Genomic DNA, 23976 nt, shown 5'->3' with positions numbered 1-23976 from the left:
CCCAAACCCCCCGGGCCGCGTTTAAATCCCTCCAGCGCCGCGCTTGGCCCCCGGCCAGGCCTCCATGCAGGGGATAAAGATCCCAAAGTTTTCCCAAATTCCCAAAGTTCCCGCAGTTCCCGCAGCCGGCGGAGCCTCCCGAGCTGCATGGCCGGGCCGGGCCGGGCCGGGCTTTAGACCGAGCTTAGCAAAGCCCGGCTCGGCGGGGCAGTCGCAGGCGCGGCCGGAAGGAGGAGAGGAGGAAAAGGTAAACCGGGATTTGGGGGGTTTTCCCTCTTTTTTTCCCTCCTTCCCTTTCCGAGCTCTCGGGGTTGTTTCCTCTCCCGGCTCGGCTGAGGATTCCAGGCTGGGAATTTGGGATCAAATCCTGCCCGGGGAGTGCGGGAATTCCCCCCCAAAAAAATCCCCCCCAAAAAATTCCCAAATTCCGACCCTCCCAACCCCAGCAGGGATTTGACCGCCAGCGGACTCAAATCCAGCCCGGGGGGTGCCGGAATTCCCAAAAATCCCAAATTCCGCCCCCCCCCCCCGAGGGGTTTAACCCCCAGTTTCCCTTTTCCCGGGGGCTGCAGATTCCCAGGATCAGGAAAATTCCCCCAAAAAATCCCAAATCCCGCCCCCCCAGCAGCGCTTTCATCCCGGTTTTCTCTTTCCCCCGGGGGGTTCTGGCATTCCAGGATCAGGAAAATCCCAAACAATTCCCAAATTCCACCCCCCAGCAGAGATTTCAACCCCGGGTTTCCCTTGGCCTGAGGTCTCCATCATTCCAGGATCAGAGAAATCCCAAAAAAATTCCCAAATTCCGCCCCCCCCCCCAGGCAGGGATTTCACCCCCCGAGGACCCAAATCCTGCCCAGGGAGCTTGTGGGAATTCCCAAAAATCCCCAAAAATCCCAAATTCCACCCCCAGCATGGGTTTAACCCCCGGGTTCCCTTTCCCTGGGGGCTGCAGAATCCCAGGATCAGGATTTGGGATTCTGGGAATGCGGGAACTGCAGGCATTTGGGGGGAATTTTGGAGTGGGATCAAGGAGAATGGGAAGGGGGTTGGGAATGGGGTTGGGAAGGGGATTGGGAATGGGATCAAGAATGGGGTTGGGAAGAGCTGGAGCAGCTCCCGGGGTTCTGGGAATGGGGGAACTGCAGGGATTTGGGGGGAATTTTTGGGCTGGGATCAAGGAAAACCAGGAATGGGGTTGGGAATGGGGTCAGGAATGGGGTTGGGAATGAGGTTTGGGAAAAGCTGGAGCAGCTCCAAGGGTTCTGGGAATGGGGGAACTGTGGGGATTTTGGGGTGGGATTGGGAATGGGGTTGGGATTAGGCTTGAGAATGAGGTTGGGAATGGGGTTGGGATTGGGAATGGGGTCGGGAAGGGGGTTAGGAAAAACTTGAGCAGCTCCCAGGATTTTGGGAATGGGGGAACTGTGGGGATTTTGGGGTGGGATTTGGAATGGGGTCGGGAATGGGATTGGGAATGGGTTTGGGAATGGGATTGAGAATAGGATTGAGAATAGGGTTGGGAATGGGGTTGGGATTGGGAATGGGGTCAGGAATGGGGTTGGAAAAAGCTGGAGCAGCTCCCAGGATTTTGGGAATGGGGGAACTTTGAGGATTTTGGGGGGAATTTTGGGGTGGGATCAAGGAGAACGGGAATGGGGTTGGGAATGGGATCAGGAATGGGGTTGGGAATGGGATCAGGAATGGGGCTGGGAGTGGGGTTGGGAATGGGATCAGGAATGGGGCTGGGAAGAGCTGGAGCAGCTCCCGGCTCTCCCGGGATTTTGGGAATGGGGGAGCCACAGGGATTTTGGGGTGGGCTCTGGAATGGGGTTGGGAAAAGCACCTCCAGGAGCTCCTCAATCCCTTGGGAATCTCTGGGATGTTTGTGGGGTCGGGAGCGCTCCAGGGCTGCTTTTCCAGAGGATTTTCCCCCCAAAAACCTGGGAGAGGCTCTGGGGGTTCAGGAGCTCCGGCCCTTTGTTCCCGCAGCTTTTTTGGGATCGTTTTGGGATGGCCCAGTTTGGGTCTTTGGGGGGTGCCGGGGTGGGATCTGATCCTAAATCCACTTGTGGGATTTGCAGGGATCGGGAATTAAGGGCAATTCCTGATGATCCCAACCCCCCAGCCCAAGAATTCCCTGGAAAACTCAGGAATGAAATTTGGATCATTTTGATTAAAAGCTGGATTGGGATCTGGGAATTTCCTCCCAGATCCTTTTCCATTCCTGGTTTTATTCTGGGAATTCCCTCCAGATCCCCTCTCCATTCCCAGCCTTATTCTGGGAATTTTCTCCTGGATCCCTTTTCCCTTCCCAGTTTTATTCTGGATCCCCTTTTCCCCCTCCTGGTTTAATTCCAGGACTTGGGAATTCCCTCCTGGATCCCATTCCCGGTTTTATTCTGGATCCCCTTTTCCCACTCCCACTTTCATTCCAGGATCTGGGAATTCCCTCCCGGATCCTTTTCCCCTTCCCGGTTTCATTCTGGGAATTCCCTCCAGGATCCCATTCCCGGTTTTCTCCCGGATCCCGAAGTTCCCGGGAGCAGGGGCTGGGGGATGGGCGGGAGTTTCCCTGGAGCGCTCCAAGGTCGCGGGAGGAGCGGCGGGATCGGATTCCAAGGAAAACGCGGGAGCTGGGATGGGCCCGGCCGGGAATGCGGATCCCGCTGGGATCTTGGCGTTCCCGCCTCTTTTTTTGGGATTTCGGGAGTCAGGAAGGAGCTGAGGGATCCAATTCCATGGGGGGGGGGGGGGGGACACGACAATTCCCGGGGTGCTCCAGAGGTGGAAAATCAGGAATGAGCCGGGAATGAGAGTTCCCAGGAAATCGGGAATGAGCTGTTCCCTGTGTCCTGGGAGGCTGAAAAAATCAGGAACTCCCAAACCCCATTCCCAAAATCCCAAATCCCAAACCCCATTCCCAAATCCCAAGCCCAGGATGGGATCTGGGATGGGATTTGGGATGAGATTTGGGATCTGGGGTTTGGGATTTGGGATTTGGGATCGCCCTGACAAGGACCATGGATTCCCATGGTGGATTTTTGGGAAGGGAGGCACAAATCCCAAATTTTCCATCCTGGCACGGGGGAAATCCCAGGAAAAGCTGCCGGGGCCGCTGTGCCAGCGGTGCCAGGGGGTGACAGCTGGTGGCACTTGGTGACAGCGCCACTGCTGGGGGGCACCTGCGGGGATCTCTTGGATCCGTCCCAATCCCAATCCCAATCCTGATCCCAATCCTGAGGGAATTCCAGCGCTGGAGCAGAGCCAGCCCCAGCTGTCCCCTCACAGCCCTGGGGACATTGGGGACATCCCAGAGCCGGGGTGTCCCCAAACCCCGCGGTGTCCCCGAGGCTGCTCCTGCTGCCCCTTGGGGACACCGGGAAGGGCCATCCCGGGGTGTCCCCAAGCCCTCAGGTGGCCCTTGGGGACATTTCTGGCCTTATCCCGGCCAAACTGCCCCGGAATTCCCGGGATGGCGCTGGGGACAGTTCCCGGGCTCACCACGTCGCCGCTGGTGGCACTTTGGGGACAGCGCCTCTGTCCCTCCCCCTCCCCCCGCCGCGACCTTCGCGCGGCTTTTCCAGCTCCGAGAATTCCCTGGAAAACCCAAACAAAGGCGGGAGCGGCTCCGGAGCCTCGGGATCGGCCCTGGGAGCGGCCCCGCCCCGGCTGCGGGAACAGCGGGGATCAGCTGGGATTTGGGATCAGAGCCGTCTTCCCGGCATTTTTCCCACTTTTCCCGGCATTTTTCCCACTTTTCCTGGCATTTTTCCCACTTTTCTCATTTTTTCCCCCAGAGTTTTCCCTCCTTTCCCCACACTTCCCCCCTTTTCCCAGCTTCTTTCCCACTTTTCCATCCCCCATCCCTTTTCCCAGCATTTTTGCCTCTTTTCCTGGCTTTTTTCCCACTTTTCACCTCTTCTTTCCCATTTTTCCAGCTCCCATCCCTCTTTTCCTGGCATTTTCCCCTGCCTTCCCAAGAATTTTCCCCACATTTTTTCCCCTCTTTTCCTGGTGTTTTTCCCTGTGTTTTTCCCATTTTTCCCGGCATTTTTTCCCACTTTCCCAGGGTTTTTCTCAGTTTTTCCCATTTTCCTGGGGTTTTTTTTCCCATTTCCTGGGGTTTTTTTTCCCACTTTCCCGGGGTTTTTCCCACTTTTCCAACCGCAGGGGTCCCGGTGGGGGAGGGGCAGCCATGGCCCCCAACGGCTCCGTGGGATTTCGGGATTCCCCCCCGGAGCCGGGAATTTTCCTGGACGAGGATTTGGGATCCGACTGGTACATCTACGAATCCACGGAGTCCGCGCCCCACGATGAGTGAGTGGCCCCAAAATGTCCCCAAAATGTCCCCAAAATTGTCCCCAAAATTGTCCCTAAAATGTCCCCAAAGTGGCCCAAAAATGTCCCCAAAAATGTCCCCAAAAAGTCCCCAAAATGTCCCCAAAAGTGTCCCCATAATGTCCCTTAAAATGTCCCCAAAATGGCCTCAGAATGCCCCCAAAAGTGTCCCCAAAATGTCCCCAAATGTCCCCAAAAGTGGCTCCAAAAGTGGCCTCAAAAAGACCCCAAAATTGTCCCCCAAAACTGTCCCCAAAATGTCCCCTAAAATGTCCCCAAAATTGTCCCCCAAAATGGCCCCAAAATGTCCCCTAAAATGGCCCCAAATGGCCCCAAAAAGTCCCCAAAATAGTCTCAAAGTGGGCCCAAAAGGACCCAAAATTGTCCCCAAAGTGTCCCCAAAATGCCCCCAAAGTGTTCCCAGAATGCCCCCAAAAGTGTCCTCAAAAGGTCCACAAAAATGTCCCCAAAGTGGCCCAAAAGTGTCCCCAAAAGTGTCCCCAAAATGTCCCCAAAAGTGTCCCCAAAATGTCCCCAAAGTGGCCCAAAAATGTCCCCAAAATGCCCCCAAAAGTGGCCGCAAAATGTCCCCAAAAATTGTCCCCTTAAGTGGCCCCAAAAGTGTCCCCAAAAGTGTCCCCAAAATGTCCCAAAAATACCCCCAAAATGCCCCCAAAAGTATCCCCAAAATGTCCCCAAATGTCCCTTCCCTGAATTTTGGACCCTCTAAAAATCCTGGGATTTTTGGTCATTCCCAGATTCATTCCTGGATTTTCGGCCCTGGGCCTGCCCTGTCATTCCCAGATTCATTCCCATCAAAACCTGGGATTTCCCCCATTTCCCCCATTTTTCCCGGCCCTTTTAGGGTCCAGCCCCCCCGAATCCGGGATTTTTTCCGTTTTTCCAGCCTTTTTCCCGACGCCATCCCGGAATGCCGCCCCACGCTCTCCCCCCAGCTGTACCACGCCGTCATGGCTCCCCTTTCCGTGAGTATCCACCCCGACATCCCCACCCCAAAATTCCCGGGAAAAAAACCCCAATCCCGCACCCCCACATTCCATTCCCAAAATTCCAAATCTTGGATGGAATTTCCCCACTAAGCCATCCCGGAATTCCCGGATTTCCGGGATTTCGCTTCCTTGTGGGACGAGAACTCCAAAGTTCCTCCCAAATCATTCCCAGGTCTCTTTTTCCATGGATTTATGGGACTTCCATGAGGATCCCATCATTCCCATCATTCTCATCATTCCCACCATTCCCAGAACCCTTTTCCATGGATTTATGGAGTCTCCATGGGGCCCATCATTCCCATCAATCCCATCATTCCCAGGTTCCTTTTTCATGGATTTATGGGACCTCCATGGGGTTCCCATATTTTCCATCATTCCCAGGATCCCTTTTCCAAAGATTTATGGGGTCTCCATGGGGTTCCCATGATTCCCATCATTCCCATCATTCCCACCATTCCCAGAACACTTTTCCATGGATTTATGTGGTCTCCATGACATTCCCATATTTTCCATGATTCCCAGAACCCTTTTCCATGGATTTATGGGACCTCCATGAAGATCCCCTTATTCCCATCATTCCCATCATTCCCACCATTCCCAGGTCTCTTTTTCCATGGATTTATGGGGTCTCCATGGCGTTCCCATATTCTCCATGATTCCCAGAACCCTTTTCCATGGATTTATGGAGTCACCATGGGATTCCCACCATTCCCAGGACCCTTTCCCATGGATTTATGGGGTTTCCATGGGATTCCCACCATTCCCAGGCCCCTTTTCCATGGATTTCCATCCCCTTCCAGCTGGCCGTGATCCTGGCCTTGTCCTTCCTGGTCAAGCGCCGCCGGCTCCACCTGAGCTGCTGGAACGGCGTCCCGGGATTGCTCAGGTAAGGAATTCCCAAAATCCTGCTGATCCCGCCACCAAAGGGCTTGGAATTCCCAAAATCCCTTCCTTGGAGAGGGTTTGGAATTCCCAAATCCCGGGAAACTACTGGGAATTCCCAAACCCCGCTGATCATTCCTTAGAAAGTACTTGGAATTCCCCAAATCCTCACTCTGGAAAGGTCTCAGAATTCCCAAAATCCCATCCTTGGAAACAACTTGGAATTCCCAAAATCCCTTCCATGGAAAGTGTTCTGAATTCCCCAAACCCTGCTCATTTCACCTGGAAAGGGCTCAGAATTCCCAAAATCCCATCCCTAGAAAAGACCTGGAATTCCCAAAGTCCGTCCCTGGGAAAACCTTGGAGGTCTGAAAAATCCCATCCTTGGAGAGGAATTCCCAAAACCCATCCTTGGAAACAACTCAGAATTCCTGAATCCCATCCCTGCAAAGGGATCAGAATCCCCAAAATCCCCTCCGTGGAAAGGGCTCAGAATTCCCAAACCCTGCTGATCCTTCCTTGGAAAGGGCTTGGAATTCCAAAATCCCCTTCATGGAAAGGGCTCAGAATTCCCAAAATCCCCTCTGTGGAAAGGGCTTAGAATTCCCAAATTCCATCCCCTGCAAAAGGCTCAGAATTCCCAAAATCCCCTCTGTGGAAAGGGCTCGGAATTCCCAAATCCCCTCCATGGAAAGGGCACAGAATTCCCAAATTCCATCCCCTGCAAAGGGCTCAGAATTCCCAAAATCCCCTCCATGGAAAGGGCTCAGAATTCCCAAACCCCACTGATCCCATTCCTGGGAAGGAGAAGGAATTCCCAGAATCCCATCCCTGGGAAGAAGTGGGAATTCACAAAACCCAATTCCTGGGAAGAGAAGCAGGAATTCCCAAAATCCCATTACTGGGAAGGGCTCAGAATTCCCAAAGTGCCAACCTGGGAAGGAGCAGGAATTCCCGCAGTCCCTCCCTGGGAAGGAGCGGGAATTCCCAAGATCCCATTCCTGGGAAGGAGCGGGAATTCCCGCAGTCCCTCCCTGGGAAGGAGCAGGAATTCCCGCAGTCCCTCCTGGGAAGGAGCAGGAATTCCCGCAGTCCCTCCCTGGGAAGGAGCGGGAATTCCCTCAGTCCCTGCGCGGGAGGAGCGGCATTCCGGACCGGGGCATTCCGGACCGGGGCATTCCGGACCGGGGCATTCCCGACCGGGGCATTCCCGACCGGGGCATTCCCGACCGGGGCGGTTGCAGCCCCGGGAATCTCCTGGAGCAGGACGGGCACCGCGCCGTGGCCGCCGCCGCCCTCGCGCTGCTCTGCTCCGAGCTCGGCCGCGTCCTGAGCGAGCCGCGCCCGCTGCCCCTGCTGCCACCCGCCGAGGGGACACGCACCGGGACACACGCGGGGACACCCGCGGGGACACCCGCCGCCCGCGGTGAGACTCGGAGCCATCCTGGGGAGGGCTCGGAATCCCCAAATCCCCACTCTCAGAAGGGCTCGGAATTCCCAAATCCCATCCCTGGGCAGGACTGGCTGGGCTGGTGGAAGTGACCCAGTGTCCCCAGGGTGGTGACAGCATCCCCAGGGTGGTGGCAGTGACTCAGTATCCCTGGGGGGATGGCAGTGTCCCAGGGCAGTGTCAGTGTCCCCAGGGTGGTGGCCATGTCCCAGGGTGGTGGCAGTGTCCCAGGACGGTTGCAGTGTCCCCAGGGCGGTGACAGTGTCCCCAGGGTGGTGCCCGTGTCCCAGGGTGGTGCAGTGTCCCCAGGGCGGTGGCAGTGTCCCCAGGACGGTTGCAGTGTCCCCAGGGCGGTTGCAGTGTCCCCAGGGTGGTGGCCATGTCCCAGGGTGCTGGCAGTGTCCCCAGGGTGGTGGCCATGTCCCAGGACGGTTGCAGTGTCCCCAGGGCGGTGACAGTGTCCCCAGGGTGGTGCCCGTGTCCCCAGGGCGGTGCCCATGTCCCCAGGATGGTTGCAGTGTCCCCAGGGTGGTGGCCATGTCCCAGGGCGGTGGCAGTGTCCCCAGGGCGGTGGCATTGTCCCCTGTGTGTGTGTGTCCCCGGTGCTGACGCGGCGCTGTGTCCCTGCAGAGTTCTGGAAGGTTCTGGCCCTGCTCTATTTCCCGGCGCTGTACTCGCCCCTGCTGGCCTGTGCCACCCCCCGCCACCGCCTGGGCTACGCCGCGGGGACCCTGCTGGCCTGGGGACACTGCGGGGCGCAGGCCTGGCACCGCGCCCAGTGTCCCCTGCAGCCCCAGGTGGGTGGCACCGCGGTGGCGCTGGGGGGCGTGGCTTCCTGGGGTGGCACTGAAGCGCCACGGCGTACTTGTCACCTCCTGGTGTGACCCCGAGGTGGCACGGATTGCTGGGGTGGCCCTGAAGCGCCATGGAGAACTTGTCACCTCCTGGGGTGGCCCTGAGGGGTTGTGGCTCCCTTGTCACCTTTCCAAGGCCGGGAAAGGGACAGTGAGGTGGCCCTGGTGGAGGTGGCTTCCTGGAGTGGCCCTGAGGTGCTGTGGCTCCCTGGCCAGCCCCCAGTGTGTCCCTGCAGTGTCCCCTGGCTGGGCTGGTGGCAGTGACCCCGTGTCCCCAGGGTGGTGGCAGTGACGTGGTGTCCCTGGGGGTGGTGGTGGCGGTGTCCCCAGGGGCGTGGCAGTGTCCCCAGGGTGGTGGCGGTGTTCCTGGGGTGGTGGCAGTGATGTGGGTGTCCCCAGGGTGGTGGTGGTGGTGGTGTCCCCAGGGGGTTAGCAGTGTCCCCAAGGTGGTGGCAGTGATGCAGTGTTCCCTGGGGTGGTGGCAGTGACCCCATGTCCCTGGGGGTGGTGGCGGTGTCCCCAGGGTGGTGTCATTGACCTCAGGGTGGTGGCAGTTTTCCTGGGGTGGTGGCAGTGATGCAGTGTCCCCTGGGGTGGTGGCAGTGACCCCATATCCCTGGGGGTGGTGGCAGTGTTCCTGGGGTGGTGTCATTGACCCTGGGGTGGTGGCAGTGACCCCGTGTCCCCTGGGGCGGTGGCAGTGACCCTGGGGTGGTGGCAGTGACCTCAGGGTGGTGGCAGTGGCCCTGGGGTGGTGGCAGTGACCCCGTGTCCCCAGGGGCGGTGGCAGTGACCCTAGGGTGGTGGCAGTGACCTCAGGGCGGTGGCAGTGACCGCGTGTCCCCAGGGGTGGTGGCAGTGACCGCGTGTCCCCGCGCAGATCCACCGTCTGTACTCGCTGCTGTCCCATGTCCCCGCGCTGCTGTCCCTGTCCCTGCTCAGCCTCTGGTACCCAGCGCTGCTCCTGCGCAGCCTCCGCCATGGGGACAGCCCCGAGCCGTGGGTACGGGAAATCGGGATTGGGATCGGGATCGGGATTGGGATCGGGATCGGGATCGGGATCGGGATTGTTGCCCAGTGCTGCTCCTGCGCAGCCTCCGCCACGGGGACAGCATCAAGCTGTGGGTGTGGACACAGGAAATTGGGATTTGGGAACTCGGGATCGGGATCGGGATTGGGATCAGGATTAGTATTGGGATTGGGATTAGGATTGGGATCGGGATTGGGACTGTTACTCAGTGCTGCTCCTGCGCAGCCTCTGCCTCAGGGACAGCCCCGAGCCGTGGGTACGGACATGGGAAATCGGGATTTGGGAGCTTGGGAACTCGGGATCAGGATTGGGATCAGGATCGGGACTGGAATTGGGATTGGGATTGGGATTGGCATTGAGAGCCTGACTGGAACCAGGATCAGGGTTGGGCCTGGGATCAGGATCAGGGTCAGGATCAGGATTGAGAGCCTGATTGGGATCAGGGTTGGGATCAGGATCGGTGTTGAGCTTGATGGGGATCGGGATTGGAATCGGGATCAGGATCAGGATCTCCGTGCATTCCCCTCCTGTCCCTGCTGCTGGGGGTTCTCAGTTGCTATCCCAGGACTGGGATTGGGATCGGGATTGGGACTGGGATTGGTTTTGGGACCGGGATCTCCATGCGTTCCCCTCCCAGCCCTGCCGTGTGGGTTCTTCCTTGCTGTCCCCACGCCAGCAGCGGGGTCAGGAAATTCCCTCGGGATCAATCCCTTACACAAGAGGCTCCCGCCATCAATGGCTCCCTTCAGGCCGGCTCCGGGCTCTCCTCCTTTTCCCGGATAATCCCCAGAGCTCAGAGCTCAGGGCTTGGGTGGGAAGAGAGGAGGGAAAAGCGGGAAAGGCCTGAGGTGACCCCGGCAGGGGGGAGAGAGGGATCCCAGAGGGGTTTGGGAACAAAATCCCACTTTATTCCCACTTTTCCCTACCAACGCCTCCCATTCCTTACGCCGACTCGGGAATTCCTGTCGGGATCCGCCTGGGATGGGGGGGTGGCCAGGGCAGCTCTGCCACCCCGAATCCATCCGTTATCCCCAGATTTCCGGGAAAAGCTATTACAGGAAGTACCTCAAGGCCCTGCTGTCCAAGCGGGCCCGGAAGGGGAGGTAAGGATGGAAATTCCCATTCCCGGCAAATCCCGTTCCCAAAGGTCGGGAATGTCACCCTCCCCCACCTCCCACAGCTCTGTCAAGATCGATGAGAGCCTCAGCTCCCGGATCCGCTCCTACCTGCTCTCCTACGTCTACATTCCCGAGGAAGGTGGGCACCTGGAAAATCCCATGGGATCCGGGAACGGTTGGGGTTGGGATTTATGGATCAGCCAGGCCATTTCCAAAATCCTGGGTTGCTCCAAGCCCTGTCCAACCCGACCTGGCTTAGAGCCCAAATCCAGCTGTGCTTGGGGCAGGGATCCACAAATCCATGGAAAAGGGGTCCTGGGAGTGGTGGGAATGATGGGGATCCCATGGAGACCCCATAAATCCATGGAATTGTGGGAAACCCTTGGAGGGCCCATAAATCCATGGAAAAGGGGTACTGGAGTGATGGGATCCCCATGGAGGCCCCATAAATCCATGGAAAAGGGGTCCTGGGACAATTCCAGAGAGTTTGGGGCAGCCATGGTTTTCCCGGGAAAGCTTGGCCAGGGAAGGATGGGAGCAGCCGGGGGCTGGAGAAGGGAATTGCCCTGCACTGAGGCAGTGAAATCCTGGGAATGCAGAGCCATTCCCATCTATGGAGGGGGCAGGGAATATCCCAAGTTTCCATGGAAAAGCAGGATGGAGCCTTCCGTCCGTTCCCGACTCTCCATTCTGGCAGGAATTCCCTGTGGAAATCCCATTCCAAAGGGTGTTCCCTTTGCTGGGTGCACCCTGATCCTGCTCCACCAACCCAAATTCCCAACTTTTCCCTCCAGGATTCCGGATCCCGCTGAAGCTGGTGGTGTCTGTCACCGTGGCCTTCGTCGCCGTCTACCAGGTGACATTCCCGGAGGATCCTGGGCGTCACCCGGGAATGGTGTTAAAATTCCTTCCGGAATTCTGCGCTCCCGTAAATCCCGAAATCCCATGGGATCTGAATTGTAAATCCTGAAATCCTGCAGGATATGTGCTGTAGATCCCCAAATCCCATGGAATCCAAGCCTTAGATCCTGTGGGATCCAGGCCATGAATCCCTAAATTCCATGGGATCTGTGCTGTAAATCCATAAATCCCATGGGACCCATGTTGTAAATCCTGTGGGATCCGAGCCATAAATTCCTAAATCCCACAGGATATGAGCCATAAATCCTGAAATCCCACAGGATCCGAGCTGTAAATCCTGCAGGATCCAAGCCGTAAACCCCAAAATCCTGTGGAATCCGACCATAAATCACAAAATCCCGCTGGATTTGAGCCATGAATCCCTCAGGATCTGGGCCGTAAATCCCTAAATCCCCTGGGATCCCTGCTGTAAAACCCAAAATCCTGTGGGATCTGAGCCGTACATCCCTAAATCCTGCGGGATCCATGCTATAAATCCTGCAGGATCCAGCCCGCAAATTCCTAAATCCTGTAAATCCTGTGGGATCCAAGCCATAAATCCCAAAATCTGTGTGATCTGAGCCGTGAATCCTGTGGGATCCCAGCTGTAAATCCTGAAATCCCACTGGATCCAAGGTGTAAATCCAGTGGGATTTGAGCTGTTCATCCCGCAGGCTCTGAGCTGTAAATCCCGAATTCCTGAGGGATCCGAGCCTTAGATCCTGTGGGATCCGAGCTGTAAATCCCAAAATCCCGTGGGATCCGAGCAGTAAATCCCAAAATCCCATGGGATCCGAGCAGTAAATCCCGAAATCCCGTGGGATCCGAGCGGTAAATCCCGAAATCCCGTGGGATCCGAGCGGTAAATCCCGAAATCCCGCAGGTGGCGGTGCTGCTGCTGGTGGCCGTGGTGCCCCCGCTGCGGATTATCCGTGCGGGAATGACCAAGGACGTGGTGGTGCTGCTGGTGCAGTTCGGGCTGGTGCCCTCGCAGGGCGCGGCCGTGCCCGGGGACCTGGAGCAGGAGCTGCGCACGGCCCGGCACTTCCTCTGGGCTCTGGAAGGTGCAGCCCCATGGCAACCCCATCCCGGTCCTGGTCCCAATCCCCATCCTGATCCCTATCCTGGTCCCAGTCCAGATCCTGATCCCTATCCTGATCCCAATCCGGATCTGGATTCTGATCCTGTTGCCAATCTGGATCCTGATCCCAACCCCAATCTGGATCTGGATCCTGATCCCAATCCCGATCCCAGTCCCAATCTAGGTCCCAATCCTGATCCCCATCCAGATCCCGATCCTGATCCCAATCCCAATCTGGATCTGGATCCTGATCCCAACCCCAATCCTGATCCCAATCCTGATCCCTATCCTGTTCCCAATCTGGATCCTGATCCCAACCCCAATCCTGATCCCAGTCCTGATCCCAATCCTGTTCCCAGTTTGGATGCTGATCCCAATCAGGTCCTGATCCCAATCCTGATCCCAGTCCCAATCTAGGTCCCAATCCTGATCCCAATCCCAATCCGGATCTGGATCCTGATCCCAATCCCAATCTTGATCCCAATCCTGTTCCCAGTCTGGATCCTGATCCCAATCTAGATCCTGATCCCAATCCAGATCTGGATCCCAATCCCAATCCAGATCCTGATCCCTTTTCCAGATCCTGATCCCAATGCAGATCCTGATCCCAATCCCGATCCTAATCCGGATCCCAATCCCAATCTTGATCCCAATCCTGTTCCCAGTTTGGATCCTGATCCCAATCTAGATCCCGATCCCAATACAGATCTGGATCCCAATCCCAATCCAGATCCTGATCCTTTTTCCAGATCCTGATCCCAATCTGGATCCTGATCCCAATCTGGATCCTGATCCCAATCCCAATCCGGATCCCAATCCCAATCTTGATCCCAATCCGGATCCCGGCCAGAGCCACACTCCAGAGGGGATTCCAGCGGATTTCCCAAGGATTCCCCACCTGGAGGATGGGATGGGGTGGATTCCAGAGGGATTTGGGGAGGATGGGATGGGGCAAATTCCAGAGGGATTTTGGGAGGATTCCTCGCCTGGTGGATGGGATTGGGCAAATTCCAGAGGGTTTCTGGGAAGATGGGATGGGGTGGATTCCTGGGGGATTTTGGGAGTGGCTGGCGGGGACTGGGAGGATTCCAGGGGGACTTGGGGAGAATGGGACGGGACAGATTCCAGAGGGATTTCCAGGAGATTCCCTGCCCAGAGGACGAGATGGGGCAGATTCCAGAAGGATTTTGGGAGGACGGGATGGGGCAGATTCCAGGGGGATTTCCAGAGGATGGGAGGGGGTGGATTCCACGGGGTGGATTCCCAGGGGATTCTGGGAGGATTCACCACCTGGAGGATGGGATGAGCAGATTCCAGAGGGATTTCCAAAAGATTCCCAGCCCAGAGGACAGGATGAGGAGGATTCCAGAGGGATTCTGGGAGGACGGGATGAGGAAGAATCCAAGGGGATTTTGGGAGTGGCTGGCAGGGATGGGGCAGATTCCAGGGGGATTTCCAGAAGATTCCCGCACCAGAGGATGGGATGGGGCAGATTCCAGAGGAACCTTCGGAAGATTCCCCACCTGGAGGATGGGATGGGGCGGATTCCGGAGGGATTATGGGAGCAGCTGGCAGGGATGGGGCTGTGCCAGGCTGGCACGTGCCAAGGCGGGAAGAGACTCCGGGAAAAGCCGTTGGGAAGAGCCAGAGGGAAGAGCCGGAGGGAAGAGCTGGCAGATGCTGCGGGCTTGGAAATGTGCTGGAAGTGAACAGATGGGCCTGGATCCCTGGAGAGTGGAAATCCTTGGATGGGGGATGAGGGAAGAGCAGGGAAGAGGGAATAGCAGGGATGAGGGAATTCCAGGGATCAGGGAATCTCAGGGATCAGGGAATTTCAGGGATGAGGGAATAGGGATGAAGGCAGAGCAGGGATGAGGGAATTCTGGGGATCGTGGAATAACAGGGATGAGGGAATTCCAGGGATAAAGGAATTTCAGGGATGAGGGAATTTCAATAAAAGAGTTTCAGGGATCAGGGAATTCCAGGTACCAGGGAATACCAGGGGTGCTCCCCTCATTTCTTGGGATCCCCGCCAGCTCCAGGGAGGATTTCTGGGACTTTTCCTGGATCCCCAAACCTCTCTCATCCCATTTTTTCCCTCCTCCCACTTTCCCGCTGATCCTTTTTCCCAAGACCCCCATCCCAGCTCGCTCCAGGGATTTTCCCAGATTTCCCATCCCCTTTCCCCTCCCTCTGTCCCCTCCATCCCCCCCTTGGGAGCTGAGGGAGGGAGTGACAAAAGGAGGGAAACTGAGGCACGGTGCCAATCCCTCATTCCCGAGGCACAGTTCCCAGCCAAACCCTGCTCCCAGGGGTATTCCCGACCCCGGATCCAGGAATTTTTTCCCTGTTTTTCCGCAGTGTGCTACATCTGCTCGCTGGTGCTGTGCTGCCTGCTCACCTGCGCCCTGCTGCTCCGCAGCCTGGGCACGCACAGGTGGGGCCGGCCCTGCTCCCGCCACTCCCACTCCCGCTATTCCCATTCCCAATACCCCCAGCCCCATTCCCAATACTCCCCTTCCCGATGATGCCAGCCCCATTTCCCACGTCCCTGCCCCCATTCCGATTTCCCCATCCCCATTCCCCATGTCCTTCCCCCCATTCCAAATATCCCCATGCCCATTCCCAATGTCCCTGGCCCCATTCCCAATATTCCAATCATCATTCCCGATGTTCCCACCCCCCATTCCCAATATTCCCAGCCCCATTCCCGATATTCCTGCCCCCATTCCCCATGTTCCCATCCCCATTCCTTCTGTCCCCATTCCCGATGTCCCCATCCCCATTTCCGATTTCCCCATCCCCATTCCCAATACTCCCAGCCCCATTCCTGATGTTCCCTTCCCCATTCCCAGCGTCTCTGCCCCCATTCCTGATGTTCCCATCCCCGTTCCCAATATTCCCATCATCATTCCCAACATCCCCATCCCCCATTCCTGATGTCCCCATGCCCATTCCCAATGTCCCTGACCCCATTCCCAATATTCCAATCATCATTCCCAGTGTTGCCATTCCCGACATCCCCAGCCCCATTCCCGATGTCCCCATCCCCATTCCCAATATTCCCAGCCGCATTCCCGATATTCCTGTCCCATTCCCAATGTTCCCATCCCCATTCCCAATATTCCCATCATCATTCTGAATATCCCCGTCCCCCATTCCTGATGTCCCCATCCCCATTCCCAATGTCTCCACCCCTCTTCCCAGTGTTCCCATCCCCATTCCCAACATTCCCATTCCCGATGTTCCCATTCCCAATGTCCCTGTCCCCATTCCCGCCGATCCCATTCCCAATATCTCTGCCCCCATTCCCAATGTCCCTGTCCCCATTCCCGACGTTCCCATTCCCGATGTTCCCATTCCCAATGTCCCTGTCCCCATTCCTGACATTCCCATTCCCAATGTCCCTGTCCCCATTCCTGACATTCCCATTCCCGATGTCCCTGTCCCCATTCCCGGGCCGGGATCCATCCGGGGCCGTTTTCCATCCAGGTCCAACCTGCGGGCGCTGTACCAGGGCGCCGTGCTGGACGTGTTTTCCAAGGCCCACATCCTGCGGCCTTCCCGGGAATCCCTCGTCTGCTGGATGGCCTTCTCCAGCTTCCAGGCGGCCTTCGCCTGCCTGGGTACCGGGATTTCGGGATCACGGCATGGGGGGATCCCGGTTTTCCTAAGGATTCAGCACCGATTCCCCGTTTTCTCCCCATTTCCTCAACTGGACTCTGGCTGATTTTGGGAGCATGGGATGGTTGGGAATTGGGAGAAAACTGGGAAAAATGATTGGAATGACTGGGTTGGGAATTCAAAGAGGAAGAAGGGGTGGGATGATGGCTGGGTAATGGAATTTTGGGATCACGGGATGGGGATCCCAATTTTCCTAAGGATTCAGCAGCGATTCCCCGTTTTTTGCCCCATTTTCAAGAGGGTTTTTGCCCCCCTTTCCTCAAATGGAATCTGGCTGATTTTGGGAGTCTCGGATGGTTGGGAATTGGGAGAAAACCGGAAAAATGATTGGAAAAACTGCCAAAAAAAAAAAAAAAAATCAGAAAAAAATTGGGTTGGGAATTCAAAGAGAAGGAAGGGGTGGGACGATGGCTGGGTAATGGAATTTTGGGATCACGGGATGGGGGATCCCGATTTTCTTCAGGATTAAGCAGCAATTCCCTGGTTTTGCCCCGTTTCTGGGAGGGTTTTAATCCCCCTTTCCCCAAACGTGATCTGCCAGGTTTTGGGAATGCTGGATGGTTGGGAATCGGGAAAAAATGGAAAAGTAATTGGAAAAATTGGGTTTGGAATTCCAAGAGGAAGAAGGGGTGGGATGATGCCCGGGTTTGGCTCAATCCCAAATATTTAGGTGGGAAAAGCTCTGGAAGCCTCTGATCCCCGGCGCATTCTGGGGGCTCCTCATCCCCATCCCAGCCTGGATCATCCTGGGAATGGGGAGGGGGACCCCAAAAAGAGGGAAAACCTGCACTCCACCCCCAGGAATTGTGGGAACAATCCCTTGGGTTTTGGGGACTGGCGGGGTTTTCATGGGATTGGCGGGAAAGCCCCGTGCAGGGATTTGGGGAATGAGAGCCGTTTTTCCATCCCGGATTCCCGCTCCGTGTTCCCATTCCAGGTCTCCTGATCCAGCAGGTGATTTTCTTCCTCTGCTTCGTGGCCTTCACCTTCCTGGTGGTGATCCCGCTCCAGCTGGGCACCAGCTCCCCGCTCTTCGGGATCATCCGGAACATGTGGTGAGCTGGGAAGGGCTGGGAACCCCAGGGAATGGCCCTGGATGGGTTTGGGATGCTCCGTTTGGGGTTTTTCCAACCCCACTGGAGGTTCCTGCTGCCTGGGGCGATGCCTTGGGACATTCCCGGTGCCTTGGGACGTTCCCAGTGTTTTGGGGCATTCCCGGTGTTTTGGGGCATTCCCAGTGTCCATCCTGCTCTTCGGGATGAACACAGGCAGGGCTGGGAACCCCAAGGAATGGCCCTGGATGGGTTTGGGATGCTCCATTTGGGGTTTTTCCATTTGGGGTTTTTTTTTGAGGTTTCTGCTGCCTGGGGTGGCATTTTGGGGCATTCCCGGCGTTTTGGGACATTCCCAGTGTCCATCCCACCCTTCCAGGCCCTTCTGGCTGACCCTGGTGGTGGCCGTGCTCGTGCAGCATCTCCTGGCCCATTTCCAGTTCCTGGAGCAGCATTCCCTGCAGAAGGAGATCACCAACAGGTACGGGGACACCGCCATCGTCCCCCGTTGTCCCCAGGGTGGGGGTTGGCAGGAATTCCAGGCTCCCACGGGGGTTTCTCCGGATGTTCTGGCCTGGATTTTGGTGGGGTGACACCGGCGAGGGTGGCCCCGCTCCACTGGCCAAGGCTGGGCAGGCCCAGATCCCTCAGGATCGGCCGGGTGGGGTCGGTCACGGCTGGCAGATGTCCCCCACTCAGGGATGGTGTCACCACCCGTGACCACGGTGACAGAGGGACCCAGGTGTCCTGTGCCACCCCCTGGCAGGGCAGGGGCTCCTGGTGTCCATCCCAAACCACCGGATTATGTCCCTCACTCAGGGATGGTGCCACCACCCCAGACCGGGGTGACAGAGGGACACAAGTGTCCCCCTAGCAGGCCAGTGTGGCTCTCCTGGAGTCCATCCCAGGCCACCAGCAGATGTCACCCACTCAGGGATGGTGCCACCACCCCAGACCGGGGTGACAGAGGGACCCAGGTGTCCCCCTGGCAGGCCAGCAAGGCTCTCCTGGAGTCCATCCCAGGCCACCAGCAGATGTCCCTCACTCAGGAATGGTGTCACCACCCGTGACCACGGTGACAGAGGGACCCAAGTGTCCTGTGCCACCCCCTGGCATTGCACACAGACTCTCCTGGTGCCCATCCCAAACCACTGGCAGATGTCCCCCACTCAGGAATGGTGTCACCACCCATGACCATGGTGACAGAGGGACCCAGGTGTCCCCCTGGCAGGCCAGCGAGGCTCTCCTGGAGCTGGTGGCCTCCATCCCAAAATCCCAACCCTGCGGTTTGGCCAGTTCCTCACTCTCCAAGGAGACGAGGAGCTCCTGAGGGTTCTCCAGGAGCCTGGGAGGGCGTTGGCTTCTCCCAGCGGGGCTGGAGCCACCCGGGCCGGGGGAGGGGGGGGTTGGGGTGGCCGGAGCTTTCCCGGGAAGGGCCATCCCGTGGTCCGTGTGCCCCGCAGGCGCGCGCTGTCCATCGTCACCTTCCTGCTCTTCCCCACCAACGTCCTGGTGGGCGCCATGGCCGCGGTCTGGCGCGTGGTCATCTCCGGCCTCTACAACGCCGTCCACTTCTGCCGGCTGGACATCAGCCTGCTGCACCGCGGCGTGGAGACCTTCGACCCAGGTGGGACGGCCAGAGGCCACCGCGCCACCAGCCGGGTCCTTGTGCCACCGCCGGGGGTTGGGGTGGGGACCCGGAGCTGCTGGGATTGAGGGTGGCCCCAGACGCTGGGAGTGGGACAGCTGGAGCAGGTGGCTTCTCCTGATTCCTGGTTTTTAGCCCAAAAAAACGAGTGGTGACCTTGGAGGATCACCAGAGGTCACCTCGTGTCCTGGGATGGAGGAGAAAGGACCTCAGGGCTTCTCCCGTTTTTCCTGTGGGATTGAGGGTGGGTTGGAAATGGGACGATGGAAGCAGGTGGCTTCTCCCGATTCCTGCTTGGCCCTGCTCTTTGATCCCAAAAAATTGGGAATGACCTTTGGGGTGCCACCAGTGGTTGCCTCGTGTCTCGGGATAAAGGAGGGGAGACCTTGGTGGGCCTCGAGCCTTCCTCTGTTTTTCCTGCTGGGATTGACGGTGACTTCAAGACCACTGGGAATGGAACATCTGGAGCGGGTGGTGCCAGCTGGGGCCTACTTTGGTATCCCCAAAAAAGTGGGGATGAAAAAGTCGGTTTGGGGTTTCACCTGATCTCCTGGGAAAAAGGGGAGGGGACCTCAGGGGACCTCCTGGAATAAAGGGAAGGGGACCACCGGGGACCTCCTGGAATAAAGGGGAGGGGACCACCAGGGACCTCAGACCCGCCCCTCCTGTTCCTGCTGGGATTGTGGGAGCGTGGAGGCCAGAGCTGGATCCGTCCCTGGGCTCCGGGGAGAGAATGGGGAATGCTGTCCCCAGAGAGGGCGCGGTGTCCCCGCAGGGTACCGCACCTACTGCCACTACCTGAGGGTGGAGGTCAGCCAGTGCCACCCGCTGCTGAAGGCCTTCTGCTCCCTGCTGCTCCAGCCCGGCCGGACGGAGCCGCCGGCACCGCCCCGGGACACACAGCTGGAGGAAGGTGGGACTGGGGGCACCGGGGGAATGGGGGGAAGGGACAGGATGGTGACCTCTGGGTGGCACCTCTGGTTGGTGGGGAGACACCTCCATCAATCCATCCATGGATTCATGGATCCATCCATCCATCCATCATCCATCCATCATCCATCCATCATCCATCCATCATCCATCCATCCATCCATCCATCCATCCATCCATCCATCCATCCATCACCCATCCATCCATCATCCATCCATCATCCATCCATCATCCATCCATCATCCATCCATCCATCCATCCATCCATCATCCATCCATCCATCATCCATCCATCATCCATCCATCATCCATCACCCATCATCATCCATCCATCATCCATCCATCATCCATCCATCATCCATCCATCCATCATCCATCCATCATCCATCATCCCATCCATCCATCCATCCATCCATCCATCCTCCATCCATCCATCCATCCATCCATCCATCCATCCATCCATCCATCCATCCATCCATCCATCCATCCATCCATCCATCCATCCATCCATCCCATCCATCCATCCATCCATCCATCCATCCATCCATCCATCCCATCCATCCATCCATCCCATCCATCCATCCATCCATCCATCCATCCATCCATCCATCCATCCATCCATCCATCCCATCCATCCATCCCATCCATCCATCCATCCATCCATCCATCCATCCATCCATCCATCCAGCCATCCTCCATCCATCCATCCATCCATCCATCCTCCATCCCATCCATCCATCCCCAGCCATCCTCATCCATCTAGCCCATCCATGCCTGCCAACTCCAACCATCCATCCAGCCTCCATCATCAGCCATCCATCCATCCATCCATCATCCATCCATCATCCATCCATCATCCATCCATCATCCATCCATCCATCCAAGGGCTGATCCCACTCCAGGATAGGGATGGGACTCTTTGGGCTGTGGTGGGATCTTGGTGGCTCCAGGAAAATGGGGCTGGGACTGGAATCTGGGAATCCTGCAACACTTTGGGTTGGAAAGGCCCTAAAGCCCATCCAGGGACAACTCCCACTGTTCCAGGCTGCTCCAAACCCCCTCCAACCTTTACTTGGGCATTTCCAGGCATCCCAGGGCAGCCACAGCTCCTCTGGGAATTCCATCCCAGCCAGAATTCCCAGGAATTCCATCCCAAGCTCCCCTTTCCCAGCAGCAATCCATCCCTCCGCACCTCATCCCAACCCCTCTCCCGCTCTCCTGGTGCTTTTCCAGGCCCTGAATCCTCTCCCTGCTGCTCCCATCTCCTTCCAGGCCTCCAGCTGATGCATCCCAAGCGCCCGGCTCCGGGAAGGGCGCGGGGCCGGCGGATCCGGGCGCGCTGGTGGGTGGCCTACACGCTCCTGCACAACCCCTCGCTGACCGCTTCCCGAAAAACCGCCCTGGCCGACCCCGCAGCCAACGGCGCCCAGCTCGGCATTCCCAGGCCCTGAATTCCCGGCAATCCCATCCCATCGCCCGTCTCCCATCCCCCAATTTCGGGTGCTTCCCGTGCCCTTTCCCAGCCTCCCGACTCTCTCCGAGGCTTTATCCCTAAATCCACTCCCAAGCTCCAGAGGTGACTCCTTTGAGCCCAGCCTGGATGGAGCCGAGCCAAGGAAAACACTCCCAGCATCCCAAAAATATTTTGGGATTCACTCCTGCAACCAGCCTGGCTCTCAGCAGCTCTTCCAGCACAGGACAATTCCCAGGGTTCCGGGAGAGGAGCTCGGAGGGATCCCCAGCCGGCTGAAAGAATTCCCAACCACCGGGAATTACCCCGGCAGCTCCACGTGGGAGAAAATTCCCATTCCCGGCTTCTCCCTTCCCGCTCTCGGCTCCACATCCACTCCTGGGATGTTTTTTCCCCCAATTTTTGAAGGATCAAACCCCACCCTGCTCCCCGTCCTCTTCCATTCCCGGTTTTGTGGCGATCCCGGGGTTTTCCAGGGCTGGGATCCATGGAAAGCCTCGCTGGGAAGCGCAGGGGAAGGAGAATAAATGGAGACCTCGTTCCTACTCCCGGGATGTGCAGTTTTTCCTTGGATATTCCCCCTTCCAGCAGGATTTGGAACCACCCCAGCCCCGAATCCAGGGAATGGTTGGGATGGCCCTACCCAGCAGAGATTTCAGGGATCTGCTCCAGCTGGGAATGTCGGGATCTGATCCGTGATCCCGTTTTATGGGAAAACCGCTCCCTTCATGTTCCTTTGGGAAGGGTGGGAATGGGAACGGGGAATTTTGGGGATAAAACACCGTCGGGATGGGAACGAGGTGGTGCTGGATCTCCTCTTCCTGCTCTTAAATCCCGGAATTCCCAACTTCTTGAGCTGGAATGAGCAGGCTCCTGGCGGGTCCCAAACACCCCAAGATTCCCTTGGGAATTCTCAGCCCACCCCACACGGAGCTGCTGGATCATCCTGGGATTCCTTTGGAAGTGGCCAGAGCAGCTCTCTGCAGGATCCCAGGGACCCCATTCCCTCCCTCTGGAATGTTCTCGGCACCCTCAGGGGGGTTTGGGGGCGCTGGGGGTGACTCCCATGTTTTGGGGTTTCCTTGAGGAATCCCCTCCCTTTTCCCAGGATTCCCTCCCGGCCCATCCCAACCCCTGCAGCTCCAAAGGCAGCCTCAAACCCCTTTAAAAATCCTAAAAATCCCTTTTAAAATCCCAAAAATCTCTAAAATCCCTTTAAAATTCCCTAAAATCTGTGTCAGCTCTGTTCCACGGGTGGGGCTGAATTTCGGGATCTGTTTCCACAGCCCCACCCAAGGCTCCCTGGAGATCCATGGAATTCGTGTTGTTTTCGGGACAGCAGCAGCGCCCTGGGCAGGATTATGGAATTTCTTCCCCTTCCTGGTGCTTTTGGCTCATCTGGAAACCCCCAATTCCGCCTCCTAATCACCCCTTTCCCAGCTGGAATTTCAGGAATAATCCTGGACCTCGCTATTCCCGGGGATAAAGTGGAGTTTAAAAGCCAGATCCTGTGAAATGAACCCAACACTTCCATTGGGGCCACGGTTTTTATCCCACGGTGGGAATAATTTATGGGAATCCGGGAGCTCCCCACAGAGACCTGGCTGCCCTTTCCCTAAAATCCCTCTGGATAAGGAATTTCAGTGCTGGAGAGCCCCAGGCTCTGCTTTGGGGGTCACTTCCATTCCCAGCTGCTGCAGGGGGGGATTTTGGGGTATCCCGGGATTTTGGGGGTTCCTTCCAGGTTTGGAGTGAGGGGGAACAGGGAAATTTGGGGGATCCTTGGGGTGCTCCAGAACTGGGAAGGATTTGGGGATTCTCCAGCACTGGGAAGGATTCGGGATCGCTGGGAATGACGGAAGCGTCCCCTGATCCAGGAGGGTTGGGGACAATCTGGGGGAGCCCAGGAGCCGCCGGCTCGGGGGGGGATTTGGGATTTTGGGATGCACAGACCAAGCGAAACCCGGCTGGTTTAGGTAAAAAAAGGAGTTTATTCACGGTGTTGATAAAAAAGTAATTATTAATTCAAGGTATTCATTACAATTGTTTCTTTATGTCAGGTGTTTATGATGGGTATTTCTTAATTAAAGGCATTAATTACAGGCGTTAATTAAAGGCATTTATTGCTGTCCCTACAGGGCGTTACAAGGCCAGGGGGCTGCAGGGCGTGCCCAGATCCCACTGGGAATTCCGGAGCTGTGTCCCCCCGTCCGGGGGCCATGGACATTCCCAAAATCCCCCGGGGGTTTCCCGGGACACTGGAGAAGGAATATTTGCCCCGCCAGGAATTCTGGAGCACTCAGGGAATGTTTATGGCTTCAAGGCAGCTCAGCTTCTCTGCTGTTCCCAATCTTTTCCCCCATTCCCGCCGGGAACGTTTGGGAATCTTTGGCTCAAGCCTGGTGGGCCCAGCCCAGCCCAGAGGGGTTTTTGGGATGGCGCTCAGGGGGTTTTGGGGATTCCTGAGGCATTCCAAGGCCTTGGAGGTGCTCGGAATGCCCCTGCAGGGATAAAACCCAGGAATTCCTT

At 57.2% G+C, this 23976-nt stretch overlaps 1 protein-coding gene across 3 annotated transcripts; it reads left to right on the top strand.

Annotated features, from left to right (window-relative positions):
• On the top strand, positions 1-22039 carry STRA6 (signaling receptor and transporter of retinol STRA6). 3 transcript variants are annotated; one of them, XM_050978664.1, is made up of 18 exons: positions 1-247; positions 4171-4317; positions 5246-5324; positions 6149-6234; positions 7475-7656; positions 8311-8477; positions 9415-9537; positions 10600-10667; positions 10745-10821; positions 11477-11538; positions 12466-12646; positions 15025-15100; positions 16156-16289; positions 17285-17402; positions 17779-17880; positions 18863-19026; positions 19823-19960; positions 21210-22039. In XM_050978664.1, the coding sequence occupies exons 2-18, from the start codon at positions 4196-4198 to the stop codon at positions 21425-21427; spliced, it is 2097 nt and encodes a 698-aa protein (XP_050834621.1). In that variant the 5' UTR covers positions 1-247; positions 4171-4195; the 3' UTR covers positions 21428-22039. The 3 variants fall into 3 exon arrangements, with proteins under 3 accessions (XP_050834621.1, XP_050834622.1, XP_050834623.1); XM_050978665.1 differs by having other exon boundaries at positions 21249-22037; XM_050978666.1 differs by lacking the exons at positions 15025-15100; positions 16156-16289; positions 17285-17402; ... (2 more) ...; positions 19823-19960; positions 21210-22039 and adding an exon at positions 13413-15014.
• Positions 22040-23976: the final 1937 nt, after the last annotated feature.

Source organism: Serinus canaria, chromosome 10 (genome assembly GCF_022539315.1).
Source record: "Serinus canaria isolate serCan28SL12 chromosome 10, serCan2020, whole genome shotgun sequence".
Classification (NCBI taxonomy): domain Eukaryota; kingdom Metazoa; phylum Chordata; class Aves; order Passeriformes; family Fringillidae; genus Serinus; species Serinus canaria.
This window is presented reverse-complemented; position numbering and strand designations above follow the sequence as displayed.

Coding starts and splice junctions, on each gene's coding strand:
- STRA6 (XM_050978664.1), top strand. CDS start 4,196: ATGGCCCCCAACGGCTCCGTGGGATTTCGGGATTCCCCCCCGGAGCCG. Junction 12,647..15,024: donor CTTCCTCTGGGCTCTGGAAG/GTGCAGCCCCAT, acceptor GTTTTTCCGCAG/TGTGCTACATCTGCTCGCTG. Junction 17,403..17,778: donor GGGATCATCCGGAACATGTG/GTGAGCTGGGAA, acceptor CCACCCTTCCAG/GCCCTTCTGGCTGACCCTGG.